Genomic DNA, 12,540 nt, shown 5'->3' with positions numbered 1-12,540 from the left:
CAAAAACGATTTTCAATTTTTTTGTAGTTTATTGCACTTTTTTGCAATTAATGTAGTTACTATGGACTTAATGCATACATATTATTAAAATATGGGCTATAGCAGTTGTATAGCAACTTGAAATGCTCCCACAAATGGCACTACAACATGTAAAAACATAATATAAGCTCTGGTGGACTTGGTTCTATGGTAGGTCTTAAAGGGTTAAATAAATATCGTCAAATAATCGAGATCTCAATTTCAGTGAAAATAATCGTGATTATCATTTTTGCCATAATCGAGCAGCCCTATTCGTCTGTAGCTGATGAAACTCTGTATGCTCTGTTGTTTAGAACAAGGTTGCTTTGGGGGGTTTTATGTTTGGTTCTCAACTTCACAGAATTCCAGGTTTCGTTTAATTGCACTGCTAGTTGAACTTTAGCACGGGCGAATAGTGACTGAACAGAGGATACAGGAAAATACACCAAGAAGCCCGTGATACTGATTAACACTGGAAACCAGTAGCTGCAGTACTAGAGGTAGTATTTCTACTACTGCTACTCTCAGCAGGCTGCTCTCAGTCTTTCATGCTCCGTACTGTCAGCACTCCTGATAGCTGTGTTTATATGTTAGAGAGATTGACTAACAAGATGTTGGTTTTGGTCTTTTGAAGGGAACTTATTGAAAAAGCGTGATAAGACGCCAGCGGCTTCATCCTTTTGTGTTTGCATTTCCCGTTGTTTACTAAAAGTACACATGCATCGTGATATGCTGCCCGTTGTGTCACATACTTTTGATTGTATCTGGGTATTTATGCATTGTCCAACCATTGTAAACGCTGAATGTTTACCATTATGCTGAACATATATAATAAAGCCCATTAAAAGAAAATAGCTTTATATAAGAGTTCTGATTCAAAGCAGAATATAATTTGATCAGCTCGCGTGTGTGCGTGTGCTTTTGTGTGTGTTGTGTGTTATGTGTTTGTCCTCTGCGGTGCTTCAGTATGTTTGTGAGTGTGCGCACATTTGCAAGCGTGCTCCTGTCTTATCTACATGTACATTGCATTTTTGTGCCTGATTGCTGCGACTGAGTAAAACATGGAGGTAATTTCATCCGCTGCAGGAGATCTCTAATAGATTGGGCACACACACGCGCCCGCTCACACTCACACACACTCACGCGCCGAGTCACACACCGCTATGATAAAAAAAAAAACCATGCTGTCCATTCCTTAGCTGGGAACATCCCGTATCAATGACTTTCAAATCATTTCATGTCACTTTTCTTCTCTGTCTCCCCCCCGCTCTCCCTTTTTATCTCCCTCCCCCCTTGTTTCCTCTGTCTGTTGCTTTTCTCTTCCTTCCATCCCCCCCCCCACCCCACCCTCCGTAGGTCTCAATCTTGAGTGTGGGCAGTATGATTGCGTGTGTGAGCAATAATGTAATTTTGCCGCATTGATAAAATATAAATTGTCCTTGAGCTGCGCTTTTCTAATGATCCATTTACCGGCAGCTTCCCTGCCACCTCTCAGTGCTCTGCATTTGGTCCTCTTCTACCCTCCCACTCGTCGTCTTTTTTTCTCTCTTTTCCCTCACTCTTGTCTTCTTTCTCCTCCTTTCCCTCTCTTTCCTCTCCATTTTCTTCCCTCACTCTCCTCATCTTCCCCGCCTCCCCTCCCTTTCTCCGGCGATACAAAGCGGGGTGGCAAAATCCGCGGGTGCGATTGTCAAATCAATTATTCATTCTGTGCAATTACACTCACACAAAGAAGTTTCCCTGTGCTCCGAGTGGTGATTAAATTAACTGCTATTCCAGCTGCCCGTCGCCACCAGCCTAATAGAATATTCATGGAGGCGGCCGACGGAATGGCCGATCTCCATTAACTTCATCATGCTCACTTAATTACAGGCTTGTTATTGTATTTACACCTAGTTAGAGCGTGCAGAGCCCCGATCTACTCGTGCCCAGCACCGCCAGCGTGTGCGCGAGTGTGTGACAACACCTAGTTAGAGCAGAGATAACCCCTGATACACTCACTGTGCTCGTGCGTGCATGAGAGACCATGTGCACGCGTGTGTGTGTGGGTGTCATGGAGACAAAGATGGTGTCCTGGTTGACAAATTTCCATTCAGGTTCATCAATTTGACAAACTTTTCAGGTGCGTTCTGTTCTCATATCTTTGTTCCTCTTTTCATTCTTTCTTTTGCTATTTTTGCCCCTTTTTTCCCTTCACATCTAGGCCTTCCAATATCACCATCTCGCCTCCCCTCGCTTCTCCTCACACCTCCACCTCACGCTCACTCTTTAGGGGGAATCTATTTATTTGAACCGCACTCCCTACTGTGCCCCGACTTGCAGCAAGGTGTCTCCTTCTTTCTTTTCCTCTCCGTGACTTTTAAATCATTCTTTTATCCGTTCGCCACGCAGTGATTGAGGTGGAAAAGAGAAAGGAGTGAGGAGGAGGGGGGGGAATTATTTTCTCCTACCTTTCAGAAATGATGACATGATTGCTTTCGCTTGATCATGCATCATCACCCCCCCTTCTATTCCCCAGATAAATAGACTAGTCTGCCTCTGCCTGCCTCTCTTCTCCCTCCATCCCTGTCCATCCTTAGCTAACGTGAGGATTATCTGGTAATAGTGGCTGCTGGTGTTAAAGTCAACCACACCATCTTCTATATGTGTGCGTGGTGTGTGTGCACATGCATGTGTGATTGCTGTTTCTGTCACATAGATGTCTTTAGTGACTGAGTTATTGTGCTTTTTAAGTGTTTAACTACCTTCGTTGTCATGTATTTTGTGTGTGCGCGCGCCTCACTGTTGATCTCTGTGTATCTAACCTTTGTTCCCTTGGGCAGTCGGTGGGCTGGTATTTATCCAGCAGCCACTAATGCAGCAGGCAGGAAGGACGAGACAGGAGATAGGGCTGTGGAGATGGCGAGGACATGACAGTCGGCCATATGGAGGACTTTGTGTGTGATTTAGATAAACACAGACACACTTTGTTTAATTAATCACATCGATGTCCGTTTAATCATTTAGTCATTTAAAAAGATGAAGCCTTTAGTATTTAATGGAATTATACCACCTAAACCAGCAATGTGAACTCATCACTTTGGGCTGAGGGTAGCGGTGACATAAGCAGTTTTCACACATGCACTGCAGCCCTTCATTCTTAAAGACATCGCCCACCAGACGTGATTGCAAGAGCGTAAATGTCCGATGTTGTCCACTTGGACGTTAGCCGGCTCCCACCCTGCATTGGCACCAAGTCTTTGTTTTTGTCTGGTGCATTCACTGCTAGCAAGTGAATCTCATGTTTGTATTTCCAGTCCTGAGAATGAGTTTGGCTGCACATGTAGCACCCGGACCCCTGCTGGGTGCTACAATTGGGGGAAAATATCCGTGCCCGATCTTCTGAAATCGTCCAAAGTTAAACATCTGAAGACGGCCACAGTCCCAGCTGCTACCAGCTTGTTTTTTTTTTCTTTTTAATCAGTTAATATGCAAATTATTTACTCAATTTATCATTTGTTTTATAAAGTGTCAGGAAATAATAGTTTAAAAAAAATGCCCCATGCAATTTTCCACAGCCTCACTGCTCATTGACTTTAATTTGCTGCTGACACCCTCTGATTGTTGTTGTTTACAAATAAGTGGTGCTGGTGCCTAAATGATTTTTATTCGAAGCTCCGAGGACCAAGTTGCAAGTAAAGTGAATAAAAGTGATGACTGCGGCTTGTGAGGGTTTTTTTTTTTCTTTCTCCACTATAATTGAAAATGAAAAGATTAAAAACACAGTGCCCATTTTCCTGCTTCTTCACCTGCATCAGCTCGCTGTTATACCTGATGTCGCATGCTGCACTCATTGGTTTGACGCTGTGTTATTACTTGGTAGATGATACTTCATCTACACTTGACGCTTGGTATAATACTGTAAAGATTTGGTTGTAGTGGCCGCCCTGCCCGCTCAGTCTTCTCTCTGGCCTTATTGCGGCCCACCTGGAGAGATAACGGGGGCAAAATATTGACTTGATGCTCTCGTTGGGGTTTTTGTATCGATCTTATGATCGTGTGTGTGTGTGTGTGCGCCATCGACCCATCAGTCCAATTCTGTGTGGTCTCCCTCCTAGCCCTCAAACTTGATAGCATTACTTGCAGATAGCATTGGATCTGTTAGCTCTCTCCACTTAAGGTTAAAACACTCTTTAAGTTTTTATGAGTAGAAACAAAGTCATTGTGCTCTCTGTTACTCTACAGTAGGACTCTGCACAGCTTAATCCCACGGATGGAGGGCAGCTGAAGTCATCCAAGAGTGAATAGTTAGGTTGAAATGCATGCATGATCCTTCTACAGAGCTCTAACAATATCAAATCTTCTTTCTGTCCTCTTTCAGAACCTTTTAACAAGATGAATGAAGAAAAAGACGTCTATCGGAAGCTAAAGGATGTACCAGACAAAGCCTTGGCATCCAGCGGGTACTCGGAGATTAACCTGGCCAAACTCTTCCAGGCTTTCTCCTCCCTCAAGTAAAACAACATAAACCTCCATGAAGACGTCACCACCAAGAGGCTCCAGTTTCTGACTCAAAAAGCTGGACATATGCTCACACAACCACATCTGTTTTCTTTGTTTGCAGTTTCCACATATAGACCTCAGCCTCCTAACCCTTATGTCATCTACCCTGTAGCTAATGGTCTTGTAATATAGCTTAAAACCCAATCACAGCTTCCCCATCCGCACACACACACACTCTCATTATTTGACCCCGTCACCCTGGCTCTGTATGGTAAAGGGGAGCAGCAATCATACCTAAATGACAGCCTATTGTGCGTGCAGAGGCTAGCTGTGCCCAGATGTGTGTGTGTGTGTGTGTGTGTGTGTGTAAGTGTGAGAGTGTAAAAATGACTTATCCTCAGAGCAGCCAGTATAGTCCAAAAGCAGCTAATTACCCAATGATAGTGACCCCAGCCTCTAAGACCACTGGATGCCTGCAGCGATCGGACACTTGTTCTGATTACTACCATTCATCCTGTGTGTGTGTCTGTGTGCGTGTGTGAGTCAGATCAGTGGATGAAAGAAAAGAGTAAAGGAGGATGCAGGGAGAGACGGGGTGAGGCAGGCCACACGCGCTGCTCCCTCGCTCTTTTGTCCCAGTATCGAACAGCTGATCTTCTCCTCCACTGCGTCTGTTTTAACTGTTGCTTTTTAATTTCTTTCTCTCTCTCTCTCTCTCTCTCTCTCCTCCTTCCTCCTCTGTGCAAATTGTTTTTAAAGCATTTAATGTTCTGTGTAACAGAGTTGTATCTCTCGGTAGGATTTTTGTCCTGTTTCTTTGTAATGATCAGAATATTTTGATATTGAACAATTTAATGTTTTTCATACTGAAACCTCAATAAAAGGCTAAATGGATAAGAAGTTAGTCCTGCGTTGTTTGGGGAGTGGGTGGGGGAGACGACAAACTGGGTGGGTGGAGATCCTGGTTTGCCACTGTAATGGCACTGTGATAAAAGTCAGATTTATTAAATTGGGGGAAAAAATGGTCACAACATTGGGACATCTGGGTAGCTAAATAGAGCGTCATTCAGCATCATTTGCTCACAGGACCACTGAAAGCAACAATGAATCAATCATACTACCCAGTAATCTGTGTCCAGAGCCTGATGTAGCTCGTCATTTTCCTCCGCATCTTCAGGATCATATAGATTAGAATCTGCTGCAGCAGGTTATATGTAGTGTTAATAATATAGCTCCTGCATCAAACTGTTGCTAATAAAGTCTATAATGAGTACTAAATGAAATAAATGTCCTAATATTATATACATTAATTTTTTAATCTTCTTATTTTCACATAAAGACCAACACAGAAAAGTCATGTCCCAGAAATAAGTCTAATCAGGAGCTGAGAGAAGACTTAAAGCCTTCTATTAGGACATTTTATAAGCCTGTATATTGACATGTTAGTTTGTTCTAGGTAATCATTTGATGGTAGAGTATTTTACCCAGTTAAATCCCAGTGCACGAAGCATTCCTGCTCACTGATTGCTCCCAGTGCAAGCACACCGTTAAAGGGATTAAACTATAACGTTTGCCCAAATGCATGTTAATCTATAGTAATGCCAGCCTGTGCGTGCTAAATGCTGGCTGTATTTACTCAGCTCTACTTAAAGTTCAACATGTAACCCGCTGCTTGAGTGTTTCTCGCGTTTTTCCTCCCAAGAATTCTCCTTTGTGTTAATACAGTCGAGGGATTTTTTTTTACTCCATCCTGCCGTGTGCATTTCCATAAACACTGTACGCCTCACAAATCACTTCAAACCACTGTGACTTGTGAAGGCAACCTTAAGTGGGCCGAACACTTAAACCGTGATTCACTATGCAATGGATAGAACATGCTGAGTGTGTGTGAGAGAAAGCGTCTGCATGCATTTACAGACATAACTTTACATATTTATTAAAGCATATTAGTTCCACTACTTCTCCCTCACTAACTTATTTTTTTCCTTCTTTACTTTCCCCTCCATTTAATCACCCTCAGCTCACAGTAGCTGTGCTCAGGCCTCCTGTTCCCTCTATCAGACTGCGGGGTTTTTTGAGTAAGGGCCCTCGTTTTGTCCTCCCGCTTTGCAGTAAACCAGTCAAATGAAGTCCCCTGCATTAATTTGACCCTGCTAAGCTAATAAGGTCGAACAAGTCTCTTTGTATTGTCGTGTTAAGCTTTATTGCTTGTCGTTTTGACCAGCGATGGACAAGGTAGGCTTTGATGAGGGAATTAGTCCCCTATTCTGTCGCTGTTATTCATAGCGCGGTGGAACATACAAGCACCAGAGAGGGTGTCAAAAGGAGAGCTGGTCCTATTGCAAAGTGTCTCCCTTGTTGGAGCTGAAAGGGCGGTTATGAGACGATAAACCGCTTAATACACTGAGCTAATTGGATGAGAGCAAGAGAGACGGGGGAATTAAGGGGCGATCCGAGAGGGGAGCGGAGAGCCATGGCCCTGCTATTCAGGTCTTTCATCGGGCCTGGTTCTCCGCCTGGGGGGAAAGGAGGGGGAGCCGTTCATCAAAGCGCCTTTTAGAGCTCCTCTCCCGGGGACTGAGTGAGGACTGATCCGGCTGAGGCTGTGGAGTGATTGGACCTATTCTCTCTGGCAGGGACGTGGTGGGGGAGACGAGGCCGGGGAGAATCCAAAATCACGGACCAAATCAAGTCCAGCAGCTCGGGGAAGGAGAAGGAGAATGATGAAAATGGGCAGACAAGTCAGTGGGGGGAGATTTTCTGGACGTTTGGATTTACCTGCGAGAGGCGGGCAGTAGCATTAAGACCCGCTGCACTGACGCAATCCAGCAAATAATGCAGATTTGGCGTCTTTTTTTTTCTCCTTTTTTTTTCTTGCAGCCAGTTTGCAAGAAAACAGCTCGCGATTGGACAGCCGGCCCCATTTTTATATCAACATTCATTATCATGGTCATTCATGCAATAAGGAGCCTCCTGGCCTAATCCCAAGTGCAGGCGCTGTCTTGAATGGAAGGGCACACATCCAACAAGTGTGACTTTATAAATCCAGAGCCATTGGCCTTCGACAGCATTTCAATTTTCTCGCCTTTTTGCGCTGCAAAGAAAGTTTAAGCCTCGCTCCCAGCGGGTCACCCGCCTCCTGGCATTCCCCAGATATTAGGGACAAATTGGTTTGCCATTCATTAGTTATATTCACAATAAGATTAAAACTTCCCGGACAATCTCATCAAAACCCTATACAGGAAAAAAACACACACGCTCCACCGAGCTTGAGCAAAAGAATGGGGGAAATTTTAAAAAAACATGGAGCTCTCACACATCGTGGATGGTGGTTTGGGCACATAGGAGAAAATTGGTTTTTATCTCTTTTTTTTCGGCATTATGCTCCAAGGGGCGGCTGGATGACTTTGTCAGAAGCTGCATTGGGATAAATTCAGATACATCTTTCCATCAGTCTACTGCCGGATCTAATTCCTGCATGTTTGGAGTAAAATGGCTGATTAACAGGTATAAGATCATAAAGCAAAGAGCACTGAAGGGACAAGAACAGGTTTTCTTCTTCTTCCATAGATGCACACAATAAAAACATGGGCTACATTAATCCGCAGGGTAATTTCACGCGATTTGGTCGGGCACCGAGGAGAGTAACCATTGATTGCTGTAATAGTCCTGCATCAGTATAGCGAGATCCAATGGAGAGAGAGAGGAAGGGAAGAGGGGGGGGATTGAGGGGAATTAACTCTACGAGGTTGTGTGTGTGAAAGCAGTTTGATGAAGTGGTTTGTTACTTCATTAATGACAAAGGGGACTCGCTTCCATCGAGACGGCATTACAGATGTTAAGACCAATTTAGCGCCTTTAAAGGGTTTTAAAGGAAGTTTTGTGACGGGCCCCCCAAGATAAAGTGGGCGATCTAATTGAAAACCCCTCTCCTTTGTCGCGCGTTTCACATGTTGGGGATTAAGCTCATGAATATATGGTCAGTATTTTGTCAACTCCACTGAAGAGGATAGACGCACGCAGCGCACCGGATTAAACACCTCGTGGATTTTGGCTTTCTGCAGGTGGAGCTGCATCTCGATAGATTCCTCTTCTTTGTTTCAGCTGGCCTGCAGGCATGAGTGAACACCAGGCAACGTGTGAGTGAAGCTGGCTGGATATTTATTTTACATTCCAGCATTGCTCTCTAATGGCACCGGTGGCATACATTTAAAATAAATAAATAAATAAATAAATAAATAAATATTCAATTTAAGACAGAAAGCGTATTTTTTTCCATAACACTTTTTATTAATAGTTCTATAATATTCTATTTCGCATTATTTAATTTTCCTGGTTTTAGGCCTATGTGAGTCCTAAAGGAATCTGAAATAATAAACGATAACAAATTTTACCAATGTAATTTATTCAAATTAGTTATATTAAACCAGGAAACGTACAATCACTTAATAATTATAAGAAAAACAAAAACAAAAAGCGTCCTTCACTCATTTCCTTAAGGGGGGTAGGGAGGGTGGCATAAATAATTATCTAAAAACCTAATAATTGATAAACACGGGTGGAATTCTACACAGGGCGACATTCATTACACACTACACCGAGTGCAAAGGATCAAAACACGGTCTCTTGAAATATACACGACCTTGTTTTGATTTTATTTTTTTTTTACTCCCCCCCCCCCTTTTTTATTTTTTATTTTTTAAACGCAGTATGTACAGTTTTCTCTCACACAGTCAGGTCATTAAAGAAACACCAGATCTCTACGCTGCTCGCGTGCCCTGCAGTCACACTCAGCGGAAATGCCACCGCTGTGATAATCAGACAGGGAGGAGAAAAATTGCAGTAAATTTACAGAAATCTCGTGCTGACGTGGACTCAAACCACCTTAAACCACACTGAACTGATACAGGGATTTAAAAATATAGGCCTATATATATTTATATACGTATATATGACGGCTGAGTGTGACGGTCGGGTAGGCGAGCAGTGGAGAGGAGTCAGGCTTGTAGAAGAGAAGGCTATGGAAGGTCTATGGACAGTTTTCCTTTGGTTCAGGGTGGACCTCCTCCAACACGCCTTTGTCATAGATGCAGACCTGCTCAGCCCACATCAGTGCATACAGATTAAGCAGTGTTAATGTCGAGCACTCGCCGTTGTCCACATTTGAAGTAGCACAAGATTTCTTTCTAGAAGTCTGGGTTCCCCTGCGGTTCTTCAGCTCTCACAGCGCGCGCGTGCATGTGTGTGTGTGTGTGTGTGTGTAAGATGACAGACTCTTAAGTAAAAACAGCCTGAAGATGGTCGGTTAAAAAAAAAGAAAAAGGTGTTTTTAAAATAATTGAATGCAGAGAAAGAATTAGAAAAATGCACAGAAACTGTGGATTAAAAACGGCCTTTTGGTGTCACCCACATTTATTAAAAACAGTTAGGTTAAAATGGATTACAATAAGTGGACACAGTTTTAATCTAGTTAAATTGTATTTAATATTTAAATAACGTAAAGGCCTTTGGAATGTCGCAAAAGTGAAGTAGAAATACTCAAAATATTTGTACTTAAGTACATTATTTTAGTAAATATACTTCCACCTTCCTCCAATGATGATTTATTTATTTTATTTATTAATTTAATTGTATTTTTTATCTATTTGGTAGTTAGACTGTAAGTCACGTTCATGTATACTATAAAAGAATCAAGAAATATTTAAAAGACTTCTGTTAGACTGTGTCTTAAAATAACCAAATGTAGAAACATTTAAAAAAGTTAAATATGTAATTTAGTGGACTGTCTGTCAGGGAAGTGTGTGTATGGAGTGTAAAGCAATGTAATAATAACTGCAATTACCACGCACACACACACACCTTTGTAAAACCAGTGCTCCTTTAAATTTGGTCGTGCTATTTTTGGGGGTGGGGAAACATGAGGTAACAGGGATGGCTAAACATGGAGGGGGGGGGGGGGGAAACAGGACTTCAGCTTCCAGAGGTACAAATGGGGTATTTGAAGAAGTTTTGGGTGGGTGGGGTGTCGTGGGATGGGACATAAGCCCAGGACGGGGAGGTCTAGAGCTGGTGTTGAGTGTTCAGCACACCTCCTTCCCTGTGGCTCCGGTGGGCAGGATGTTTAGCTGGGTGAGCTGAGCTGAGTGTTCCTTGGCCTTGAGGCGCAGCGCGGCGATACTCGAGGCTCTGCGGTCCGCTGCGGCTGAAGAAGTAGTAGTGGAGGAAGATGAGGAAGGGTCAGGGAGGACGGGCCCCGTGTGGGAGGGGTTCTCTACAGGAGGTGCGGGCTGACGGAGGAGAGCTGCAGCGGTGGAAGCACTGGTCAGAGGACCCATACTGGAGAAGAGCCTGAAAGAAGAACAAAATGCAGAGATCTATATATATTATTTGAAATTAAAACCATATTCAAGTTTAATTTATGCATTTCACTCTCTTTGCTTCCTACATCAGAGTGCAGGATGACCCAAAAGCCTGTCAGTGTGATGGCGTACGAAGAGGAACAGTATTGCCTGCTCATTAGAATTCTCAAACCTCCTCCTTGGAAAGATTTATGTCATGTATTCCATGCTGACTTCTTTTATATTAAAGCTAAATAGAAAGCATAATGGTGTATAATGGAGAAGGTAACTGTGGCATATGGAGTGTATCGTGTCACCCCTCCTCACAGCTTGTCTTGCACAATCACACGTTCTGTTAATTTATTAAGGTGTTTGACAGAGTGATTACATGCCACTGTGAATGGTTAACAGTATAACATATTTGTAATCAGACACTGAGATAAACAGTGAGGGAGTGTGACTGAGGATTAGTGTAAACATCACTCATTAGAGTTGCTGGCAGTTTATTTTAAGCTCTAATGCTGCTCTGCATTTTCTGTCTGTGTCTGCCTCTAAAATTGTTGTCATTTACTGTAAAACACAGGAATAAACATGAAGGTCAATTTTTTATTGGAGGAACAAAGTCCAACGGGAGATGCGTTGTCCAAAGAATTATCATTCATTAGATCCAAGGGAAGTCTGTCGATCGGTGCAGCTTACCTGCCAAAAGTGGGTCCAATAAAGGCAGGGTGGCGAAACATGGCAGCCGTGCCCAGGAAGGTGCCCAGGCCGAGTGGGGCAGCCAAGGGTGGGCCAGAGCCGTTGTGAGGCGGTGGAGCCAAGCCTGGGAAGGCTGCGGCTGCAGCTGCTGCAGCCGTCCATGCAGACTCCAGAGCTGGATGTGGGTGAGGAGGGAAGGGTCCTCCCTCTAGGTAGTGGCTGAGAGGATGGCCCGCTGCAAGAGGGCCTGGAAATGGCAGGCCTGACGGGTGGGCCTGCACCCCGGCCTTCTCGCGTTTCCTCCACTTGGCCCTTCGGTTCTGAAACCACACCTGAGGGCAGAAAAAGATGAGAAACACATTAGTATTAGGAGCAAGATGGCAGATACAACACAAAATGATATTACTTTTACACTAATAAGTGATAAAGGAGAAAAGAAAGAGCAAATTTCCTACATAGAGGCAAGAGAGGGGTCTGCTCAAAGCTAGACTTAGTTGTAACCGAGGTTAAAATTAGATCTATAACTCTCTATCCTGCTTACTTCACAGCAATGTCGCACTCCAATTAACATAATCTCTATTGAATGTTGTGTCAGTGTAGTCTAATAGTTGTCTAGTTCAGGTGGTGGCCAACAGGCGGAAAGTCACCGGTAATTACATGCAAGGTAAACCCCGCCGCTCACGGTCCCTTAAATCTACTTTCTGTCTAATTAAACCCTCCTCCCTGTAGACGGGCTTCGGGTGGGGAGAGATAATTAAGAGCGGTGTTAACAAAAGATCCAGAAAATTACCGCTGAACTGGCTCCAATAACAATTAATGCGCTTTAAATTAAATTCTTAAGAGACGTCGAACGAGTGACTTCCATCCAAGAGACTATTTAACTTTCCCACGCATCCACTGTTGCCCAGTTTGCACTGCAGAAGCACGGGACTCTCACAATGAGCAAAATGTCAACATGTGGAAAGTGACTGAACAGAGCAGGGGCTTGAGCGACAGGCACTGC

At 43.6% G+C, this 12,540-nt stretch overlaps 2 protein-coding genes across 3 annotated transcripts in view; one reads left to right on the top strand and one right to left on the bottom strand.

The window, feature by feature from the left end:
- pola1 (polymerase (DNA directed), alpha 1) overlaps positions 1-4,855 on the top strand; it is a 64,796-nt gene extending 59,941 nt beyond the window's left edge. For both annotated transcript variants that reach the window (XM_005722524.1, XM_005722523.1), the window contains exon 37: positions 4,379-4,855. In XM_005722524.1, coding sequence (XP_005722581.1) covers positions 4,379-4,515 — 137 coding nt within the window. In that variant the 3' untranslated portion in view covers positions 4,516-4,855. The remainder of the gene's footprint in view (positions 1-4,378) is intronic.
- Positions 4,856-8,779: 3,924 nt separating this feature from the next.
- arxa (aristaless related homeobox a) overlaps positions 8,780-12,540 on the bottom strand; it is a 7,632-nt gene continuing 3,871 nt past the window's right edge. Inside the window, exons 4-5 of the mRNA XM_005722525.1 lie at positions 11,538-11,869; positions 8,780-10,848 (exon numbers count right to left, since the gene is read on the bottom strand). Coding sequence (XP_005722582.1) covers positions 10,581-10,848; positions 11,538-11,869 — 600 coding nt within the window. The 3' untranslated portion in view covers positions 8,780-10,580. The remainder of the gene's footprint in view (positions 10,849-11,537; positions 11,870-12,540) is intronic.

This window comes from Pundamilia nyererei, unplaced genomic scaffold, assembly GCF_000239375.1.
Source record: "Pundamilia nyererei isolate P.nyererei 1_Seehausen unplaced genomic scaffold, PunNye1.0 scaffold00007, whole genome shotgun sequence".
Lineage (NCBI taxonomy): Eukaryota > Metazoa > Chordata > Actinopteri > Cichliformes > Cichlidae > Pundamilia > Pundamilia nyererei.
Note: the sequence above shows the minus strand (reverse complement) of the source record. Positions and strands in the feature narration are given on the sequence as shown.